The 22038-nt window shown below is 42.4% G+C and overlaps 2 protein-coding genes across 20 annotated transcripts; one reads left to right on the forward strand and one right to left on the reverse strand.

The window, feature by feature from the left end:
• Positions 1-604: 604 nt before the first annotated feature.
• Positions 605-5148, reverse strand: OARD1 (O-acyl-ADP-ribose deacylase 1). 3 transcript variants are annotated; one of them, XM_055819609.1, is made up of 6 exons: positions 4936-5148; positions 3760-3827; positions 3102-3246; positions 2894-2952; positions 2395-2507; positions 605-2094 (listed from the first exon to the last, which is right to left on the reverse strand). In XM_055819609.1, exons 2-6 carry the CDS (start codon positions 3793-3795, stop codon positions 1992-1994), a joined length of 456 nt encoding a protein of 151 aa, XP_055675584.1. In that variant the 5' UTR covers positions 3796-3827; positions 4936-5148; the 3' UTR covers positions 605-1991. The 3 variants fall into 3 exon arrangements, with proteins under 3 accessions (XP_055675584.1, XP_027645569.2, XP_027645572.1); XM_027789768.2 differs by lacking the exon at positions 4936-5148 and adding an exon at positions 4146-4303; XM_027789771.2 differs by lacking the exon at positions 4936-5148 and having other exon boundaries at positions 3654-3762.
• On the forward strand, positions 4532-20913 carry NFYA (nuclear transcription factor Y subunit alpha). Of its 17 annotated transcripts, none has more exons than XM_055819595.1 (10): positions 4532-4703; positions 7773-7894; positions 9582-9668; positions 11991-12137; positions 13419-13550; positions 14221-14326; positions 14884-15044; positions 15841-16014; positions 16397-16498; positions 17290-20913. In XM_055819595.1, the coding sequence occupies exons 2-10, from the start codon at positions 7820-7822 to the stop codon at positions 17341-17343; spliced, it is 1038 nt and encodes a 345-aa protein (XP_055675570.1). In that variant the 5' UTR covers positions 4532-4703; positions 7773-7819; the 3' UTR covers positions 17344-20913. The 17 variants fall into 17 exon arrangements, with proteins under 17 accessions (XP_055675570.1, XP_055675566.1, XP_055675571.1 ...); XM_055819591.1 differs by having other exon boundaries at positions 4535-4703; positions 14878-15044; XM_055819596.1 differs by having other exon boundaries at positions 4535-4703; positions 14896-15044.
• Positions 20914-22038: the final 1125 nt, after the last annotated feature.

The following is a 22038-nucleotide window of genomic DNA, read 5'->3' on the forward strand; positions in this document are numbered from 1 at the left end:
GAAACCTTTACCAGCCTTCCAGTGCTTAAATGGGGCTTGTAAGAAAAATGGGGATACACTTTTTAATAGGGCCTGAAGTGTTAAGACAAGGGGTAACTGTTTTAAACTGAAAGAGGGTAGATTTAGGTTAGATACTTTATCATGAGGGTGGCGAGGCACTGGGAACAGGTCACCCATAGAAGCTGTGGGTGCCCCATCCCTGGAAGCATTCAAGGTCAAGCTGGATGGGGCTTGGAGAAACATGGTCTAGTGAAAGATGTCCCTGCCCGTGGCAGGGGGTGGGAACTACGTATCTTTAAGGTCCCTTTCAACCCGATCTGTGGTGATCCTATGATTCTCCTGCACTGTCACAAGCTGGAAGGATGCTAGACGCAGACATGTAAAACTGCTGACTGCACCCATCTCTTACCTCAGTCAACTGCACTAAACTCTTGGCATAAATTTTCAAGGCTGAAAAAACGTGCAGCAGTGAGAACACCTTTGTGAAGCCACTATGGGTTTCATCTCTTTGTCACTACATTAAAAAAAAAAAAAAAGTGTAAGGACTAAATCACTGAGCAGTCTTGATGCCCACTCCTGATTAGCTCAATAATCCATGTTCCTGTGTATCTTACCGAGTTTATTTTTTTTTCCAGTTGCGTATTTAGCTACAGTAATTATCCACCAAAACCAAGTTTACAAAAGATGATCAACAAACAGGGAAATAATATGAAGCTCTTAAAGACACAAACAGGATTTGCAGAGCTGCATCAGCAAAGAAACCACACAATACAGACTAACCACAATGCTAAGAACAGAAAACACTCTACCATTCAATTAATAGTGAAAACCAATTAGGAACCCTATGGTATACTACAAATTTCTCAACTGTTATGTCCCATCTTTTAGGTTTATTCAGTACATCTGGCATTCTTCTGGCCATCCAGTACGCAAAGTCCGAAAGATCTGTTACTTTGGGAGGGTGGGAAAAACCAAACATAAAGGAAATGCAGAGTACACAGTACTTCTTTGGTACCAGAACCAAACTTTCCAAAATCAAGTGTTTACCAACGATCTGATAAACCATATTACTGATTTGCTTCTGCTGTTGGTGACATCAAACAGCAACCTACGTATAACAGCTAAATTACAAATGCAGTTAAAAAAAGAAATAGGAAAAAATCAACCTTAAACTCCATGCTAAGACTTTTGACAGTGTGGATTCAAACATGCGGATTCTCAGAAAACTGAGTTCTGAAAACCACAGCAATTACACAGTAGAAAATGCACCCAAAAGGTGTTTTTTTTGAGTGTTTGCCTTCAAAATGTGGCTTCCCCTCTAGCACATAGCCACAACACAGACAGACATCGGTATGTTTTCCAAAAGGACTGTGCTCTGATCCGACAGCAGATTACTGAAGAGCAATTTATTTAATGTTGACAGCCTAATTCTTAAGTGAGTACAATCTCCTAACAGAAAATTGTATTTATGGCCAGAAGGTAGAAATTAAGTTTTTAATCCTGTAACAATTATCCTGTGAACTGTATGCCAGATATAAACATTCCAAAACTTAAAAAAAAAAAAGCGACAGGGCTCCACAGCTCATCATTATCAACCATAACTACAAACCAACAAATACCTAAGCAACAGACAGCTCCAATTTCACTCTGCACAGGAACTGTCAGCTCTAAGTAGAAGCTCCAGCACAGGCAGGTGCTCTGTGGAGGACCAGTGACATCTGGTGGCTTGTGGGGGTAGACTGGGAACTGCTGTAGGGTTAGCACACCACCAACTGCCTGCCCTCTTCGCAGCCTCCCTGAGCACCACCTCCCAAATTAGCTGCTCTGGAGCTTTTTTGTTGTTGTTGATAAAAGCCACTGCCAGTGACGATACGAGAGTGAGCTATGCTCAGACAAAGAATGTGCTCAGCATGCAGTTTCCCCCCTAATCATTTTAACAGGTTTCCACTCCTGAAAGAAAGGGAAATGGGGCTCTCTTTAAACTCTTTCGCTCACAGCGTGTAAACTGTGATCTTTATATCTGTGTCTTCAAACACTTCCCCAAGTATTGCTGAAACTTTATCCCATTCCAGGCGGTCAAGTCCACATCCAATCCTGGAAAATAAGACATCAAAACAACTGTAATGGCCTCTTTTGGAGCATGCTATGAACCAGCCCTTGAAGCAGCTACAATTCTATGTAGCACTAACTCAGCTCACCATAAACCAACGTAATGCAGTTAAAATAAGGAAGCAACCAAGCCTGTGTTTTGCTATCATTTAAACGCATTGGGAAATGCAAATTTCATTTGCACAATTGAACAGAAGAGTTGAATAGAAGTGGATATTTGGAACTCTTATTTCACAGCAGGGGATCATCTCTCAGTATTTACACTGCAGTAACTAGTTTTCTTACCTAGGCATGGAAATGTCAGTAACTCCATTGTTCAGACAGTGAGCTTTCATGGCTTCTAAACTCTTTCGCATAGTCTCATATGTTGGTTTGTGAGAAACTTTCTTCTTCGTAATCTAAGTATACATGTTACATGTAAAAGGTCAGCTGTGCCTCCAGCATGATCACTGCAAACCACATTCTTTTTTAAAAAACATATTCCACTATGCTCTGAAACTCCACACCCAGGCTTGCCACCATGAAGACAAGACGCCTTGGGGAAAGAAGTATGTTTCACAGCTTAAAATAGTGTAATTTAGCACATAGTTCTTCCCATTTAAAGTTTAAACATATATACCCAAGACAGCTTGGCTTCTCCTCAACTAGCAATATTTGAGTAATACATCTCACATCCCTTATTTAGAAGGACATACCCTGAAAAACCAGGGCTATTAAACCCCCCTTCATCCTATCTAATATAGTTTAGTTACAAGGAAGTGCCTGAGTGATGTCCCACTCTTACCAGGTAGTAAATGTATCGGTCGTCTCTTCGGAGAACTGCCACCTCCCCAGTCTTCTTTTCTGAAGTGAAGAAATTAAGGTATTTTTAAAACAGCTACACTCCACTGCATAATGCCCCCTGCACCCCAAGTAGCTTGGAATACCCTTACTGCTGGAAATCAAGGTTTTCCCTTCAGCTCCTGCATGTCCACCCCACGTGTATCACTCACGTTGATCCAACAGCTCTTGTACGCCTCCAAACTTTTTCTTAAAAAGAACAGCTATGCCTGCACCCATGCGACAGTCCTCACTGATGCAATGAGCCAATGCGTCCGTCTGGGGGCATGAGAAAAGGTCCCCCTTAACACATTTGATCTGGAAAGCAACACAAACAGAAGGGTAAGTAAAACGGAGCTAAGAGTGCAGACTCAAAGAACAGGGAATCTGACAAGCCTGTACACTGAAGTGTAACGCATTAAGATTCAGCTCACAACTGCACAAGCTGGCATGAATTACCAACCCAATATACAGCTAACAATCTTTCCTACAAGATCAGTTATGAGTATCCCACGGCAGCTCAGTAGTTACTTTTACAAAATCAATGCTTAAAAAGGAAAATTTTGTCATAGAGTACAACGGGATTAGCGCACACCTTCAGCATACTAGAGCGTGTCAGTGCTGGATATCCTCATTTAGTTAAGCGGGTAAGCTCTGTGCTGTTGTGCAGCATCTCCATCACTGACATAAGCACAAAAGCACAAGAACTTAGCAATATCACCTACTTTCCTCCAAAAAGCTACATGGTATACGGCCAACTGTCAGGTAATTGGGCCTCTTTACAGAGACATGCATCACAGCGGTAACCGACATAATGCATTTTCTACGCACTCTCTCCTCGTGATCCTTGGACAAGTGGGTGGCCATGGTAACGTGGGCTATGGTGAAGACTCCTGCAGCTGGAAAGATGAGAGAAAAACAGAGTTATTAGGAACCCCAAACTAGGCAAGAAGCTAGCGTGCCACATGGTGCACAGCTAAACCTGCTTTTTCTGTGGGACTGCTGGGATGGCCAAGACACCCCTTGAAAACATCAAAGGAGGAGGCCCAAACGCCTGAACAGCATGGCACAAGCTTTCCCACTTCAGCCCCACAGCTCCAGCCCGCCAGGCGCAAGGAGGCCCCAGAGCAGGGTCACCACTCAACCGGCACCCACAGGCCCTCCATCCTTCTCCAAATCACCCCTGCCCCGTCAGGAAACCCCTCAGCCGGCCACACCCGCGGGCGCGGTGCGAAGAACGATCCGCTGGGCCTGGGCTTGCGCCACGAAGAACCTCCCCAGCGCTCCCCACATCAGCCAACCCACGCCCCGCTCCGGTCCGCCGCCGCGGCCTCCTCGTCACAGCAAAATGGCCGCCCTGGGTCGCCTCTCTAGGCAGGCGGGAGGAACGGCCTCTCTATGATACTCGCCCAGAACATTCCGCAGGGCAGCCCCCCGGCGCATGCGTAGGACGAGGGGGGCGGAGCCTGAATTAGGAGGAGAAAGGGGCGGGGTCACATCCTGCACATGCGCGTTGCTGGCGGCGCCGGCCCCAAGCGCAGGCGCAGTAACCGCAAGTAGGCGGGGCCTGACGCTGAGGGCCGCGGCGAGGGAGGCGGAGCCATCCGGGGCGGGCGCCGCCATGCGCCTGCGCCGCCCGTGCCCGCCCCCTCTCTCGCCTTTGTTCGGGGTTGGGCGCCATTTTGCGCGGCGGCTGAGTGGAGGCGCTGATTGGGTTTCGGGGACCGGTAGCGGAGCCAATCAGCGCGGGACCCGAACCGGGGGAGCGAGGCACGGTGAGTGCGAGCAGCCAATATGGAGCCCCCGAGCGCCGGCCCCAGCGCCGGGATTGGCGGGGCCGAGTGACCAGTCAGGAGGCCGCTCGCAGGGCCGGGGCCGGCCGGCCGGGCACTGGGGGAGGCGAGGGGACGGGGCCCGGCCGCTCCGGGGGCGGGGGGCTGGCCGGGGGGAGAGGGCTCGGGGGCTCCGCACCGCGGGAGGAGAGGGCCCGGGGCGGGTGGGGTGTACCGGGAGGTGCTGGCGCGGGGCCGAGGGCGGCTGCGATGGAGGAGAAGGCGCGGGCGCGGCCTGGGCCGCGGAGGGGAGGCGCGCGGCGGGCCCGGCCTCCGCGGCGGGGACAGGCCTCCCGTGCGGGGCCGCTGGGACGGGAGCCGGCAGGGCCCCGCCCTCCACCGGCCGGGCGGGGGGAGCGGAGCGGGTGAGCCTCCCCGCCGGCCCAGCTGACAGATGGGCCGCGGGCAGCCCGGGCTGCTCCTCCTCCTCCTCCTCCTTCCCCCCCCCCCCCGCCTTGCCCGTGGGAGGTGGGGCAGGCCGCTGCCCCCCCCTTCCCCTCACCCGGGGGTGCGGGGGGCGCTCCCGCCTCCTCTCAGCGCACCTGGGCGCCGAATGTCGCCGGCCACGTGCTGCTCCGCCAGGACAAAGTGCCCTTTGCGGGGCGGGGGGCTGCCAGGCCTTCCCCTCCCTCCTGGCAGGGCTCCACCTGCTCAGCCCGCCGAGAAAATGACCAGCTTTGAGGCTGGCTTGCCGCAGCAAAATAAAAGCGTCCCTGGGTGAACTCCCTGACATGCATGTGTTATAAGGAGGTTGGAAAACAAAATCTGGGAACCAGATGTTTTACTCTGCTCAGCAGTGGGAGATAAGAGCGTGGCCTGCCCGTGCTGCTCTTTAGTTAAATCCTGTCTTTGGCTTCGTCTGCGTGTCTGTCCTCTGCTGGTGTCCTTAGAGGACAGCGATCGCACGGGTAGGTGGACAGGGTCTGCCCTAGAAACTTCTGCCCGTTTAGTAACGTTGCTTCAGGATGCAACACATTTAATAATGAGGCTTTTGAGCTAGCTCAAGTCCTAGCACGGTTTGTCACGCTACGTTGTTCTCGGCATAGCTCATCTGCTGAGGGAACGGTTTTCGATATAGCTTCTATAGCCTCATATATATATGTGTGTGTGTGTGTACGTATATGAATATATGCTGACAGAACTAGAACATGAAGTCATTTTCAGCCCAGACGGGCCTAGTGAGGCGGAGCTGGCTGGTGAGATCAGCTATGGGAGGAGCATACCATCAAAGCAGATCACCGGTCTTTAAAATTTAACTTTGGTACAGTAACGCCAGTGCGCTGTGTTTTAATGAAGGGAATGAAATAATCCCTTGGAGGACCATGATCAAGCCGGTGTAAATTTTTCTAACTTTGGCTAGCCACAGCTGGTGCAGATTGTTAAGATCACAATGCTGTTAATAGTTTAAATAAACAAGACAGGGGCCTGATGTGGGGGTCTGTAAAGAAGCATTCCCTAGTAGAGGTACGCCTGTGCTTGATTATTGGTTGTGGTGTTAAGGAAGCTGGAGAACTTCTGGCAACTGGTTTACTGGCATCCTGTGCTTGCTATTGAAATAACTTCCCTGAAGAGTGAAATGTGGGAGCTGTTTTCTGACAGGTCCCCAGGCATTTGGGGCAGAAACCATACAGTGCAAAATCGAAATGGGAACCTTGGAAGGCAGCATCATCTTCAGAAAGAATGTTTATCTTCTTTTAGTCTGTCAGGCTGTGAAAAACTGTTCCTAAGTGAGCCAAGGATAGAGTTAAAAATGCAGTAAGGTGTAGTGCCTTTCGGTGCTGTGGCTGAGATTATCTTTGTGATCTCCAGGGTTAGCATCACCACATAGGTCCTTATTCTGAACAAAAGATCTGATAGGGACAGAGAAAGTTCTTACATTATTGCGGCTGAGTATTACGTCCCCTGTAACGAACATGCTTCTGGACTGTTGTGATACATACTGGTTAATTGGGTGGGTTTGCAGGTAAGTGACATTTAGCATTAACAAGCAAGAAAGTAACAAAATGTGAAATGATTGTATGTCTTCTTAGGCCACAGTGAGGAGTAAGTTGAAAAACTGAAGTGTTCTTAGGATAAATGCCAGACACTGAAGTACAAATAATGTTTTAAAGAGCAGGAAGTGTGAGAGGTGTCATTACAGTAGTAACTACAGCAACTGTTACAGTTAAGCTTTTGACGAAATGTTTTGTGTGTTTCTTTGAAAACTGAAGGATCCTGTTTTTTTGTTGCTTCAGACTTCTTTTATTAAAGTTACAGGCTGCTTTTGCACTAACGTAGTAGGTATTTGTTCAATTATAGCGTAAATGAAATACTTCATTCAAAGTAATAGTAAGAGTTCTTCCCTTGTTGATCAACCGAGGAGAAATGTGAGGGAGAAAGGAGGTAATGGAACCGAGTACTTTATTTCAACAGTGTGTTCTTCGTATGTGTAGGCAAGGGTCCAAGGAATGAGAGGCAGTTAAAGGGTGGAGGCAGCAAGAAGTCTGCTGGCTATTTTCAAAATATATGAAAGTAAGAGGAGAAAGAGCTATGAGGAGGGGGTGCTGTGTAGTTGGGGAAGGAGAGAGAGTTTCATTTAGCCGTGTTGAATTCTTGAAATATAGTTTGGTTTTACACCTAAACTTTGTATTTTGTCAAGTTTTTTAGCAATAACACCCCTCTCCTCCACCAATACGCGGTGTAGGCAACTGTCTGTAGCCCAGACTATGCAAACTCCAGGGGTAAAATAGCAAGAGAGACAGGCTCACGGCTACTGTTTGATTCACTGAAGATAATGACAGAATTGAGGTTGAGATACTTTTTGTTTCTCAGTCACGTTAGGTGTTCTTGAAATTACAATTCTAGTTTTGTTACTCAACATTATGAAAGAGGTATGTCCTTGATTAAACTGGCTCTTACTCTGTGGCTCTGTCCTCAATGTCAGCAGATGGTTTGCTTTTCAGCTACTGTAAGATAATACAAATTTCAAACCTTAGGACTATAATCATGTGCCTTTTTAACTTGCCTTGCCAGATACACAGACTGAGGTGTGCCTTTTACCGTGTTGGAACTGAAGCACTATGGAGCAGTACACAGCGAATAGTAACAGTTCCACAGAGCAGATCGTTGTGCAGGCTGGACAGATTCAGCAGCAGGTATGGGAAGTGATAACGGGTGAGCTTGCATTGCCAGTGCCGAGTTACAAATCTTTCTGTACTTGTCAGAGTTTCATGGAACCAGCAAGATGCTTCATGATACTGTCTGGGTATGTGTTTACCTGACTTTTGTCACCAGATCAGTGATCTGACTTGACTTGAAGTCAAGAGTAAATATGTTTTTTTTTAAAAAAAACACTTTTTATAATATGAATAAAAATGCAGATCTACAAGTTACCGAATTTCAGTGTAGTAGGGAGTTTGCAAACTGGTAGTGAGATGAGTAAGGTAAAAAATCCTCTCTGAAAATGGAGGAAACAGACTATTAATAGAAATAGTCAGTTGTCCACAAGAAACAACGTAGATTCCTTCCCCAAATTGAAATAGGTTTTGTTCAAGCCCCTAGAGGCTTTCTCCGGCTTTCTCAGAAGAAATATTTATTGAGATAATTTGTTTTAGAAATACAGGTACATCAAAACAAACACACAGTACAGGATTTGCAACAAAACGTGTAGCCTTGAATGAATTGATCCATTCCAGAAAGTTTCTACTTCATGTTATAATATGCAGATGCGTAGGGCTGCATTTTTTTAAGGGCTTACAGATTTTTCTGTTGTTAAGCTTTACACATTCAGATACAGTAATGCATTTTCAGATGAGCTGTGCTGCTGCTGAGTTTTTGTTGCATCTTATGTTTGTTCTAGTTCAAGGCAAGAGGAGTTTCTTAGTTTTGTCATGCAAATGAACGAGCCACTGGATTATATTTTCAGTGAGAGATACTTTGGTTTGTCATCAGCCTGTTTGAGTGATAGTGGGGACCAGCTTCTTCCATTGAACTTAGCTAAAGTTGACTTTTTCAGTCAGAACAAGATTGTTCTTGAGGTTTAAAAATTACATATTAAGAATTATCAAAAATAGCTGCTTCTAGCAGATAACCAAAGATACGTTTGGGTTTATTGACACTTTGTAGGTAAAAGGGAGGTAAAAACATACTGGCTTCCTTTTTAGTACACACTCTTAAAGCCTTGATGTATTTGACATGACATGTTTTTGTAAAATATTTTTTTTAAACAGGCTTGTTGTAGTACAGCTTTTAGTAGAGAGATGTCCTTCATCTCCCAAATGCTAACACAGATTATTTTTGGACTCTTACTAAAGAGGCTAAAGATAGAAAAGGCTTCTAGATTTAACTGCTCTTGCAACCTCTCAAGATTGTCCTTCAAGGTCAGTGGTGGGAAGACATTGATGCAGGGGTGACATAGATGAAGCTTAGACTGTAGTCATCTGTGCTGCTGTTCTGTGCAGAAAGGAATTTATAGCCTTTATTGTAATTAGTAAGTCTGACAAAAATCTGGAACCTCTTCACAGTAAGAAACCTGGGCAGTGAAAGGAAATGTTAAGCAGAAAGATAGCAGTCCAAAACCACTGAAGATGAGATTTTAAATTCTAGGAAATAATCTTTCATGTGCTTTGTAAGCGATTTTTGTTCAGGATATTGCAGCCTGTCAGTATCACATGCAGTTTTGTTGGTATTCCATTCTCAGGTTTGCTAAACGTATTCACGTGCCTTACGTTCCAAGAGCAGTGTGTATGAAATTTAAATTCACCCTCTTCCAGCAAAGTGTCGTCGTCTCTTGTCAGAGCTGTGCATTTCCATGTTTCAAGCTATTCCTGTTCCTATTCCCAGCAGCAGGGTGGTGTCACTGCTGTCCAGCTGCAGACTGAGGCCCAGGTGGCATCCGCCTCAGGCCAGCAAGTCCAGACCCTCCAGGTAGTGGTGATCTCTCTAATTGTGTTTGTGAGCACTGCATGACTCTCACCATCGCCACATATCTAATGCTGTGTTTTTTCCAGGGTTTGAAATAGGAACAGGAAAATTTGTTAGCAGTAGTAGCTGTGCTTTACGCTAGCGGTCGGGTTTCCAGTGAAGTGCTGGGGATTATAGCTTTTCATTGGAACTCAGCTGCACGGCAGACACCCTGATGCATTCATGAATTCATGCTGCTGTAATTCTGAAAGTGAATAGAGGTTGGAATGGGATTTAAAAGGAAAAAACCACCAAGACGAGGAAGTGACAGTCAAGCGATACAATCCAGAGATTTCTTCTAGTTTCAAGGAGATTAGACTTCTTATATCCTGTGAGTAGTTCTGTGTCTTCACTACATGAAAGACAGAAAGGTGGTGGATGACCCATGAGCTTGAAGAGTGAAACTTTTTCATCTGTGATTAAAAGGGGCGCCAGAGGGCAATATTGGCCTCTTATTTACATGTGAACAACACAGGGAAACCCAGGAGAAGTATGTACTCTAACAGTAAATGCATCACAAACTGGAAAGAAATGCAAGTTTTTTGCTGATTTGTTTCAATGTGAAGTATTTTCTGTCTTGCAAACTTAATTTCATTAGCTCACATAGGAGGCTTTTAAAGGAGTCAATAAATCCTGGATAGCTGCAGCAGCTTAGTTGTGCATTTTTCACTCAGTATTTTAGTTTTCTTTGTTTTTTAAGTCTTCGGAGGAGGAGGTTTTCTAAAAGGCTGGGATGGTCTTGCCCAGGTGTCAAGTTGAACACAGCATTTTTTATGTTCAGAGTTAAAATATGAAAAGCTGGCTGACTTGAATTGCTTGGGTCACTGTGGCCTCCTGGTCATCATTATATGCGTGTCGTGTCCCCCCCATCCCCCGCCCCCCCCCCCCCCTTTTTTTTTTTTTTGGCTTGTTCTAGTGCATTAACAAGAATCCTGGAATGTATCATTTTTCTTTCTGCTAATTGGGTATTGTACTGCTGACTGTGCTTCTCGGTGGCTGACATGAGCATGCTTACCCCCCCCTCTCTCTCCCTGTGGTAATACAAAACAAGTACTTACTCATTTTTGTTAGGGTTTTGTACTTGATAGTTACAAGGCTGAGGAACAGCACAGTGTTGCAAGGATGTTGGGTGACCTGTAGAGTCATAACATTCTATGCAGGGCGTTGATCACTGAGGTGCAGCTGTGGTTGTTTCTGTGGATGTGTTAGCATATAATTCACTAACTTATAATTTGAACTATGCAAAGTGAAGGTTTTTGTAGGTAGTTCAGTATGTGCTGAAAATCTGTACTGATATTTAGCCTGGTATTCTACAGTTCTTGAAGAGTCAGCGTTTGCTAGCGCGTAGTCTTGAAATGTAGAAGTAAAAAACCCCAAGAAGTTGGTGATTTTTTTTATCACGTGTTGCTCTTGTTTCTAACTAACTTAGAGCGTGGTAAAGTGATGACCTAGTTCATCAGACTCATTTCACATTTAAGCCATGGAGGTATGGTGGTATTTTGAAAAATATATTTTGGGGAGTTTGGGGGCTTAGTGGGTAAGAGTGTTAAAACAGAGAGGTTTCCCCCTTGATTTTCTTTTCATTGGCCTTTTTCCTAGTGACAGAGACATACCTGGTTCAAGAGCACCGAGACTCTTATGCCAGATTTATAAGTCTGCTGTAAGCCTTGTTGGGCCAAGAGGGAGCTGCTGCTCATTCTATTTCGCTCTTCCTTACTGAACTACATTTTGTGTTGTTACATTCAGAGAACCTTTTCACGGTTAAGTGGCACTATAAGAATGTCACATGCTACATATCAGTTAGGAAATGGAAATGTTCAAAGCATTTAATTGGAGAGAGTTGAAGCTACCTCAGAATCTCTTAGTCAGAATTAGCTTATTTAGAGCTTTCTCATTAGGAACATCAGTTAAAAATTAGGAATAATTGTGTGGATAATGAAGTTTCTCTTATTACGCTTTGCTCTTGGGCTGTGCATAAAGGTAGTTACTATGTCTGGAAAGTTTAGCCATGCTTTTCATACTCTGCTGCAATTAGCCGTGGAAATTTTGGTTGGACTGCAACAGAAAAAGATCCTTATACTAAGTGCAGTAGCTAATAATGGAAAGTTTTAGAAACTAAAGGTATTTGATGTTGATTATGAACCCAGGTTAGTGACTGTTGCTCAGTTTCTCTGGTCACTGCGTTAAAATAGGTAAGCACTTAGCCTCATGTGGTGGCCACTTCACTTTCTGGCTTCATGTCACCAGACTTTTTCATTGTTCTTTTTGGTTTTTTCTCCCATTTCCTAGGTGCAGGGTCAACCACTAATGGTACAAGTAAGCGGAGGTCAACTGATCACATCAACTGGCCAGCCAATCATGGTGCAGGCTGTGCCTGGGGGTCAGGGCCAGACAATCATGCAAGTCCCGGTTTCTGGAACACAGGGATTGCAGCAGGTGAGATAACCCTCATTTTATTTAAGATAAATTGCAGAGAATGAACTGTGATGTTTTCGCCTTGTCAGATAGTGCATTTGCCTCAGTGTTCTTAAAATAAACTGGCCAGAGATGGTCATTCTCCAGCAATGGATCTGGCAGTGAGCTGCGTGAAATTTGCAGTGAAATTTGTTTGTGTATCTGATTTTTGTATTTTATGGGATGGGGCAAACCTTTTAAATTAAGTCCATTAAAATACAGCTGGAGTTGGTTTGGGGTTTTGTGTTTGTTTATTTTTTATTTTAACTGGCCCTTGCAGTATAGTTGGTTATCTGGTGCCTACTCAATTTATGGCTCAGAAAGAGGATTTTATTTATTTAAGAAAGCTTCTTGAAAATAACTCTTGTGCTTGAGTTCATCTAATATGTGATGGGTGAAGGTGAATTTAAACATGTCCATTGCACAGAAGGTAATACTGTAGAAGGTATAGAAGATGCATTCTGTTAGAAGTAATTATTTTGAAATATTTGTCTAAAAGACAGTTTTAAAATTTAAACAGGTGCTCAAAGTGTGTTCCTCAAAAGCACAGGGAAAAACTCTAACAGTGGCATAATGGAAGTGTTGTAGTGATTTGAGAATGGGATTTAGGGGTCAGGTTGAGCACAGTCCAGGAAGGCATGTGATGTTTCAGTGTTTTGAGAGGTTTATTTAGTGTTTTTTTTTTTTAAATTTATTTTGTAGAAAACCAGTATATTTTGTGTTAGGTTCTTTACAGTCTGGTTGTTGGAGGAAAATCCGTAACTGGGTTAAAAACCAGCTTCAAACCATATTCCAGTTCCTCTTTTTTTAATCTAACAAATGTTCCATATTGGTGGAAAGACTTCTCTGCGAAGCTGAAGACAACTTTTATATATCCAGGAGTACCTCTGTATGCTGGATAATTAACACTCTACAGATATCTTAAATCTTAGTCCTCTTTTATTTTTCTTTCACCTGAGTATTACTATTTTAGTTTGATGTGAGAAATTTATTTCTTCTGACCATTTTATTGTGTAAGCAGTGGAGAACTGTTAGGGCATAATGACACCAGCATGTTATGTTTATTCTGTATGGTTGTGACTGCTGTGTCACAGGGAGGAAAAGATTAAAATCTTCGTTTTAAAATGGAAAAAGAGAAGAATCAGTGCTTTCTTTTTCTTTGCAACAGTAAATCATCCTCAGAGATGATTTGGTAATGCTGAGGCCAAGGAGGGAGAAATAAGAGGCATAGTTAATGTTCCTTTCTGACTCTTTCTTCCACAGATTCAGTTGGTCCAGCCAGGTCAGATTCAGATTCAAGGTGGGCAGGCTGTGCAGGTACAGGGGCAGCAGGGCCAGACCCAGCAGATCATTATACAGCAGCCACAGACTGCAGTTACTGCTGGCCAGACACAGGTAACTGCACCAGCATGAAAGGGTTTTCTTGAGAGGAACAGGAAGAGAAACAAATGACTTAAGATGCGGTTAAGTAAAAAAGGGGGAGAAAAAAAAAAAAAAAGAGGAATTATTAATATTGAGGAGAACTTGAGAATAAATTTCACGGTTTTGTAGTGTTTTTGTACATAACTCTGGGGCAGAATAAATAGATTGCATGTTTTTTTATCCATTGTGTTTCTGTATTTTATTGGTTCATGGTTGTTTTTGTCTATTTGTTGAAAGTTGAAAACATGAAGTATTGCTAATTTCATACTTGCGCCATCTTGTGATGTAGTCTAGTCATACCTGGGTTTTCTGCTGATGTTTTTGTTTAGGACCAAAATCAAATTTCTAAGCAGAATAGTTGTTCCTTTAACATGTTCATAGTGAGACAGGAAAGCTAGAACTTGTTTCTTTCAGTATTAAATACTACACTGTTAGAAAAAGTATGTTCTATGTGCTTTAGGTATTTTGTCTACAGTTGGTTTGTGCTCCATCCTATTTCTTGATGCTGGTAATAAAGCAAAAGAAATAGATGCCTGAAACACTTTAAGCGCCATGTGTTAATTCAGGAATTGTAAACTTTGAAAAATAAGCAATTTGTAAAGTTACTGTGTTCTTTTTTTTTTTTTTTTTTTTTTTTGTTTAGACCCAGCAACAAATAGCAGTTCAAGGACAGCAAGTGGCACAAGCAGCTGAAGGCCAGACCATAGTCTATCAGCCAGTTAACGCTGATGGAACCATTCTCCAACAAGGTATGAGCTTTGGCGTGAAGAGTCAAAACTTCTCAATATCTTTGATAGTATTGTATCTTGTAATTATTGTCAAACATTGAGTTGCAATGCTAGTACTGCTGTGAGTGCTGTGATACGAGTTGTTGGCATAGTGAATGGAAGAAGAGATGTTTATGTTGTTATACAGGAATTTGGTCTGCAGTTCATGCCCCAGAAAACTAAAAAATGGCTCTTTTCTTTGGCAAGAAGAATAGAAATAGAATATTTCTGTGTTAGAATAGAAACGCTTATGTTTGCTTTTGCACCTGAGAGTACGTGATCTCTTATCTGACACTAGGTTTACTGTGCAGATACAAATGCAAAAAATAGGAAGTATGAGGACCAGGTGGTGGAGTTAATAACTTGCAATGCTTTTCTGAATCTTTTTGCCTGTTATGGAAGGATGAATGAATAAAAAACAGAAGTGGGACTAATGGTGTTCCCTTCTTTTTGTGTGCGTGTTTTTGTTTTGTTTTTGGTTTTTTTGGTTTTTTGTGTGTGTGTGTGTTCTTTTGTGTTTTATTTTCTTAAAGTTACAGTCCCTGTTACAGGCATGATCACCATTCCAGCAGCCAGTTTGGCTGGAGCACAAATTGTCCAAACAGGAGCCAACACCAATACAACTAGTAGTGGACAAGGGACTGTCACAGTGACGCTGCCGGTTGCTGGAAATGTTGTCAATTCAGGTGGAATGGTTATGGTATGTTTAACTTTCCATTGATATTTCTAAAGATTGAGGTTTAAGATGTCTGTACGCAGACTGTTCTCTGAGATTCATGTCACCTTAATATGGTAGCTACTGGGAAGACTGACCATTAGTTTAAACGCAGTAAGTTTTCAGTTTTAATGGCCTGTGTCTTATTGTGATCTATATATTCTGTACTTGCTACCACAGCAGACCGAGTTCAAAAATCTAGAAACTGAAATTCAAAATAAGCTGTTAACTGATAAGCAGAGGTTTAAAAGGATTGAATTAACTGTTGCTTTTCTTGAGGATCCCTTAGTATTTGTTTCTGTGATTCATAAGAGGCCTTTTTCTGCCGATTCTGATTTCTTTGTAGTGAGGCCTTTTAACTTGTATTTCATTGTTCGTCCCCACTAGATGTCAGCAGCTCTACAAGTAATATTTGCTTAAGAAATGCTCTGAAATTATCATATAAATTAAATAAGTGATAACAAAAAAGAAAGGGAAGCAATGGGCATGTCCTGTATGCTTAATTTTACAAGAAGCAGTAACATGGTTGTAGAACCGTATGTTGTATTGAAATTTTACCATTATCGGGGAAAAAACCCAAGCACGACTGATAAGTAATTGATTTGTTTAAATTTGTTCTGCAGTTTGAGAACTTTATTACTCCTTTTAATTTAAGTGGGTGCATTATCTGAAAAAACCCAAACAATTTCCATTTTAACTTTTCTTTTTTTTTTTTTAATTACTTTTTTGCATTCACTTTGTGTTTTGAGCTACAAGTACTAAAAACGTATTCTCTGTACAGATGGTACCTGGAGCTGGATCAGTACCGGCTATCCAGAGAATACCTTTGCCTGGAGCAGAGATGCTGGAAGAAGAGCCCCTCTATGTAAACGCCAAGCAGTATCACCGGATCCTTAAGAGGAGGCAGGCACGTGCTAAGCTTGAAGCAGAGGGAAAAATTCCCAAAGAGAGAAGGGTGAGAAAATAACTCTGATTAATACTGGGTTGCTTTATGAGAAAGGCATAGAAAAACCACTTGTGCTGGAAAACGAGGACTAGGATCCTAGTGTTCTTCAGGTTTTTTTAATTTATTTTTGTTGTCATCATTGTTGTTCATAAGCCCCATCAGAATTATTTTTTTTAAGCCCCTTAGTGGCAGTCATGCTTCCTTTGTGTGCTCTTAATTGTTGAACAGCTGTGTAGCAGTGTTGCAAATGAGCATTTACTGTAAACAATTTATCTTCAGGGAAGGATAGGGACTGGGTAGGCTTTTCTAGCGGTCAGGAATTTGCCTTACTGAAAATACTGAACTAGAAATAGTAAGCTGGTCTCTCATTACTTCCTTCATATTGTTGCAGAAATATTTGCATGAATCTCGGCATCGCCATGCCATGGCCAGGAAGCGGGGAGAAGGTGGACGTTTCTTCTCACCAAAGGAAAAAGACAGTCCTCATATGCAGGTAAGTAGAATTTTGTCTGTTCTTTGGACAGCTGCCACTTCCAGTTCTTCAGAGGTGTCTTTGTACCTGTTTATTTGTTCCTTTTTGAGCTAGGCTGCTGACCTTTGTCATTTTCTTCCTTTGAATTTGTTTCAGGCATTGTAAAGAAAACTTCTGTCTCTCTTCTTGTAGAAAGCAAGTGTCTATTTGCCTTGAGTAATTATAGTGATATTGATAGAAGTATATTCACATTGTTTTACAAAGAATGCTTGTATTTATTTGTCCTAAGAAATACAGTCTTTGCAGCCTTTCTGGTTGCATACCAGAAGTATTTTTTAAGGACATGAATTAAAAGTAGATACACCTTATCTTAGATCTGATGGAAAATTAAAAAATGTGGCTATCTGATTCTTAGCTGCATATTGATTTACATAAAAAGTGCAAGACAGGTTTTCAAAGGAAGGGACACAATAGAGTAGAATTAGCAAATTCTGCTGTTGATTAGTGCTTTAAAGCATTCCTGTGGCTTTAGCAAAAGACTGTTTCTTACTCAGAAGTAGAATCCTTCCCAAATAGTAGACCAGTGCTTGGTCTCCCCTATTACCAGAAACAACTCATTACTAGGAACTAGTAAGATCTATATATCCCATTCTCTTTCACTGGCCTGTAAAACCCCGGAAAAATATGACATGTTTAGACATCAAAGGAGGTGGCAGGAGTGTCTCCTCTTGATAGTCTTGTGTGTCTGTGATTCTCTCTGCTGTTACGGGAAAATGCTGAATTACAACATGGTACGTATTTTGTATCCGTAGGATCCAACTCAGGCCAACGAAGAAGCAATGACACAGATGATCAGAGTTTCCTAACCACTGCTTGAAGAAAATCAAAATAACTGAAAAAAATTCCCGTCCCTTCTGCAAGTCTGTCTTACCTTTCCAGTGTATCAAGTGAGTCTTTCAGTGGGACAATCGCCATATCACAGCCTATCCTTTTCTACAGAACAAGCACCACATTTTCAGTGTGTGGTCAAGATTTTAACTGAAGTTGAGTCAACAAATAGAGACTTAACGACTTTCTCGGTACACTCTTCTGATACAGCACAGGGATTTCAGAGTCTGACTGCTCATGCCTTTTTTTTTCTTCTTTTAAACACCTCTTGCATTAAGATTGGCCATGGCTGAGAGTGTGCCACTGACTCAGTGATCAGCAATAACTCTGGCAGGCTGAAGCAGGGCCAGCAAAGACATCTTGGAGTTACGGCCCTTCTCTACAGAGACATAATCCAGTTTATAGCGACCAGCACTGACGTGGCTACGCGACAGTGCTTTGTTTTCCCAGCAGAGACTTGTTATTTACATCCATTCCTTACACCTTTGGATTTTATTATCAACTGAACTGTTCCCTGTTGTTGCATCTGCACTTCTGGCAGAACTGGCAGAAACTGAAGGGAGATTCTTTTAAGTTCCACCTTGTAAAATATGTAAACAGCAAGCTCTTCTCTGGGAAAAGTTCAGCCATCCAGTGACAATGATAGAAATATTTCAAGATTATTACAGGACTTGATATATTGTGTATCTGTTCCAAGAATTAAGGTGGGAGAGGGTGATGTGTGGGGATAAGGATCTAATTAGTAAAAGCAATCTCTGGGTGTTTTTTGGTCTGTTTATTGCCAGTGGTTGTTGCTTTGGAAGAGGAGTTGTTGCTAGTATAAAAGGGATTAAGACGTAAGTGAATCTCTTCCAAAGGAGATTTTTTCTTTTTACTCTTCCTTCTAACCTGCCAGTCCAGTGCATGGTTCCTCCAAAAGACACACAAAATCTGCAATCTCATAGTGATAGCACTTGACCGCCTCTGTGACGGTTTTTCTTGATGTCTGGTCTAAATCAGTTCTACAATTCTCTCATTCTGCACAGTGAGGGATTGTTTCATGACAGCAGAAGCATAGGGCAACTCAACTCGGCTCATCCTGATGTAACTGAAGGACTGTTAAACAAATGAAGGCAGATACTGATGAACCTTTGAGGCTTTTTATAGATTATCCTCTTTAAATAAAAAAAAAAGTGGTACTTAATGAAGGAGGAGTACTTACATTTTTAAAAAAGGATTTTTTTCATGACTTCTGGCTGAGTATCTCAACAAAACATATCTTTATCTATAATTCCGTAGCTCATTACAGAGTTTAAGCTTGATCCGTTTGTACTAATTTGAAATTTGGCGATGGAAGGTGTAGTTCATAAGCATTTTAACAGATGATACTTGCATCTCTCCATGCCTGTCTCCTGCCATCTTGAATGAGTTTTACAGATGCTCTGTGTATCACCTGTGTGCTGTAGTCCTCTCTCCTCCAATTTTTGTGTTCTGTAGTTGAAACCCAGAACTGCATCGTGGCAGTTAAGCATGAGATTGGAAATAACTGCCAGGCATTGTCATTGAGGGAGGTGATTACGGACCTGAATAGGTGAAGTTGCAGAGGGTGAGATGTTCTTGAGGAAAGCAGCCAAGGACAGGCGAGACTGGTTTAAATTCAGTGAACTCTGTTTTCAAGTGACAAAAAAAAAAGTAAATGCAACTTGAAAAATACAACCCATATTATCTCCCCTCTATGTTTTTCCCGTTCACTGTGACTAAGTCACAATTATGACTAAATACAAAATGGAGGACAAATTAGCAAGTTGTAGAAGACCGGGAAGATACAAAAGGGCAGAGCCTTGAATATACTATTTACTTTGCATAAAAGAAAAATACTAGACCTAAGAGTATGAGAAGATGGGAAGGAATGCAAGAAGAGGGGGCAGAAATGTGGAGAAACATTAAATTCTACGTTTCCAGCAGGCAATCTTGGAGGAAGAGTATGCTTGTCCAGATACTAAGGATGACAATGTTTAGGTCAGCCACCTGTGGAGGAACATAGCCTGTTAAAGAACAGTGAAGAAATGCAGATTTGGTATTTGTAGTTAGGCAGCTGGATTTTCTAAATTTAGTTCGGTTCATTTTTCTGAATTTTAGTTCCTTGTTCTTACCTTTACCACAGCTGATGTAGTGAACTGAAGCTGAGATGGAAACTGACACACCAGTGATGGGAGGAGGTGGCCTAGTTCTTGACATGCAAATAAATCTTTCTTTCAGTTTTGTTTTGAATTATATCAGTAATCTAGCGCTCTGCTCGTATATCTTACATTAGGATTTTTAGTCTAGTGATTTAAAAGGCATTTGTTTACCTCCATTGCATTGATGGCATCTTTGGTGCCTTTGGTCGCTTCTGCCTTAAAATACTTGGCCAGTTAGAGCACGGTGCTTAACTTCTTCAGTTGGCGACTACGAAATTCTCATCTAGCATTTCTTGTGAGGTCACCCATTTCAGGAAATAGGTAGCTCTCTTTTAGTGAAGGAATAACAAAGAATTTGCAGCGTTATTGTAAATATTTTTTTAGAGCATCTGTACGTTTTGTCGGTGGAGTATTCATGGGCTGGAGGAATATTTCTGTGCTGGAGTAAGACAGCCTCTCCATACCATTTCTGGTCTTCAACTGACAGCTAATCTCTGTCCTGGAGAACCCCCTCTTGAGAGCTGGAACTTGGGGAAGCAAGATTATTGCTCTGACATAGTTTTTTGGTTTGGTTGGTTGTTTTTATTTTTAATGAGTAATCCTTTTCTTAAAGAACTTGTAAACTTCTTCAAAGCAGCTAGAACTTTTCTCCCAATAAGCCCTTCATATATAGGTTCTCTGATCTGTTGTTGTAGAATGTGTATTAAGACCTATGGATTTGTGTTATATAGGAAGTTTTATCGTTAATACTTTAGTGATGTGAAAGCCTGAGTGCTACTGTCATATTTTTCATTTGCTTTGGGTTATGTGTATCACTTCTAAAAGTAGTGTTTGCTTGGTGAGATTGGAGTTACCGGTCAACAACATGTTACCAAAAAAGTCTGCTTTCTTTTCCTGGGTAAATTTGTTAAATTGGAGATGTCATCATGTTCAAACCTCTCTAGTAATTAAATGAGAATTCTTTGTGGATTGGCTACACTTGAGCAAAAACTCCACTTCAGGAGTGCATGAAAGAGTGTATGAGGATAAAAGAAGCAGCTCGGGGAGAAATGTGGTCAATTGATCCAGAGAGCACTGGAGTGGTGAACCGATCAAAAACCAGTTTTATATGAGTGTAAAGAATGGGATGTGGAAAATGGTCCTCAAATGATGCTAAATGGCTTTAAGGCCTTGCATGTTAAAAAGGGGGGAGTGGGGGGAGAAAATCATTTATTTGTGAATGGGTGTGGGAGGGTACTGAGATTAACGTTAAGGCAAAGTTTGTATATAGTTAAAAGTTTATAATTTTTTTTATATGATGCATTTTTTCAAGTGTATTTTGGTCTTTAATAGATGCAATTGTAAGTACTGTGTACACTATCCAGCTAATAAAAAATTATAAACCGAGAAGCAGCTTTGGCTTGGGCCCTGAGGAGGGGCTGCAGGAAGGATGGAAGAAGGACTTTCCTCTCAGCCCTGAGTCCAGGGGAGCTGCTGTGACCCGCTTGAAGTTGGGAGATGGCCTCACTGAGCTGGGGAGGGAAGGAGAGTTGCTCCAAGCTGGCCAGCATTGCTTCTGTGTGTTCTTCGAGTGTGGGGAAAATGTGCAGCAAGTCTGGGCTGGGAGGAAAGAGGATGCACTGCAGTTACCGCTTGAAAGAAAAACTTACCATTCTAATAATGAAGAGAAACACGCCTGGTAGTTGCACTGTGTCCCATCCATGCCTAGCCAGCTTCTGGATATCTGTCGGCATAATGCTCGGCATCCTTCGGTGACATTTCAGTCTCTGCGTGCTTGCTGCAGGATTTGTTGAATTGAATAATTAGCCCGGAAGGGCCATGCAAAAGAATCCAGTGCTGATGCAGAAGCTGCTCTGGAGCACAGGGAGTGCCCTATGGATGCAGCGATGGAATCTGTCCAGAGTTGCGTAAGTTTAAGAGATCCAACTTCACATCACTCAAATTCTCTTCTTTGTAAGACATTCATTCCTTTATATTTTTGGTTACCTTCCAGGATGGTGAATCTTTCTTGTCCCCAGATTCCCAAGTATCATGTTATCTTTTTTTGGCCAAATATGACTGAATGGACACCCTTAGAAAGAGCTTTATTCCTTGTGTTTTGGCACAAAAGGGAGTATTCCTCTTAAGAGGATTGGGCAGGCTTTGAAAGGTTTAAGGGAGAGCCAGTTTCCATGTCTGCCTGCTAATCCCTCGCAGGCATGCTGTTTCTTCCACGTGTGCTGCTCGGGATCTCTCAGCAGTATTGTAACTTAAACATTCACTACAATAATGTAAATACTTTTATCAAGGCTGAGGTTCTACACTGTTCAGCAATCTTTTGTATGGTATCAGGTAGTTGTATGTACAGTATTGTTGAAACAGTTCCTGTGTGTGTTTACAGTTTGCAAAGCTCTTTGGGTTAAAAGCAGCCATATCAAAAAGCAAGATACTAAGTTCTGCCTATTTTTTTTTTTTTTTTTCCTGTGTTCCTGGGGTAGGCACTCTTAGCAGGGGCACACTGAACTGCACACGTTT

Source organism: Falco peregrinus, chromosome 16, assembly GCF_023634155.1.
Source record: "Falco peregrinus isolate bFalPer1 chromosome 16, bFalPer1.pri, whole genome shotgun sequence".
NCBI lineage: Eukaryota > Metazoa > Chordata > Aves > Falconiformes > Falconidae > Falco > Falco peregrinus.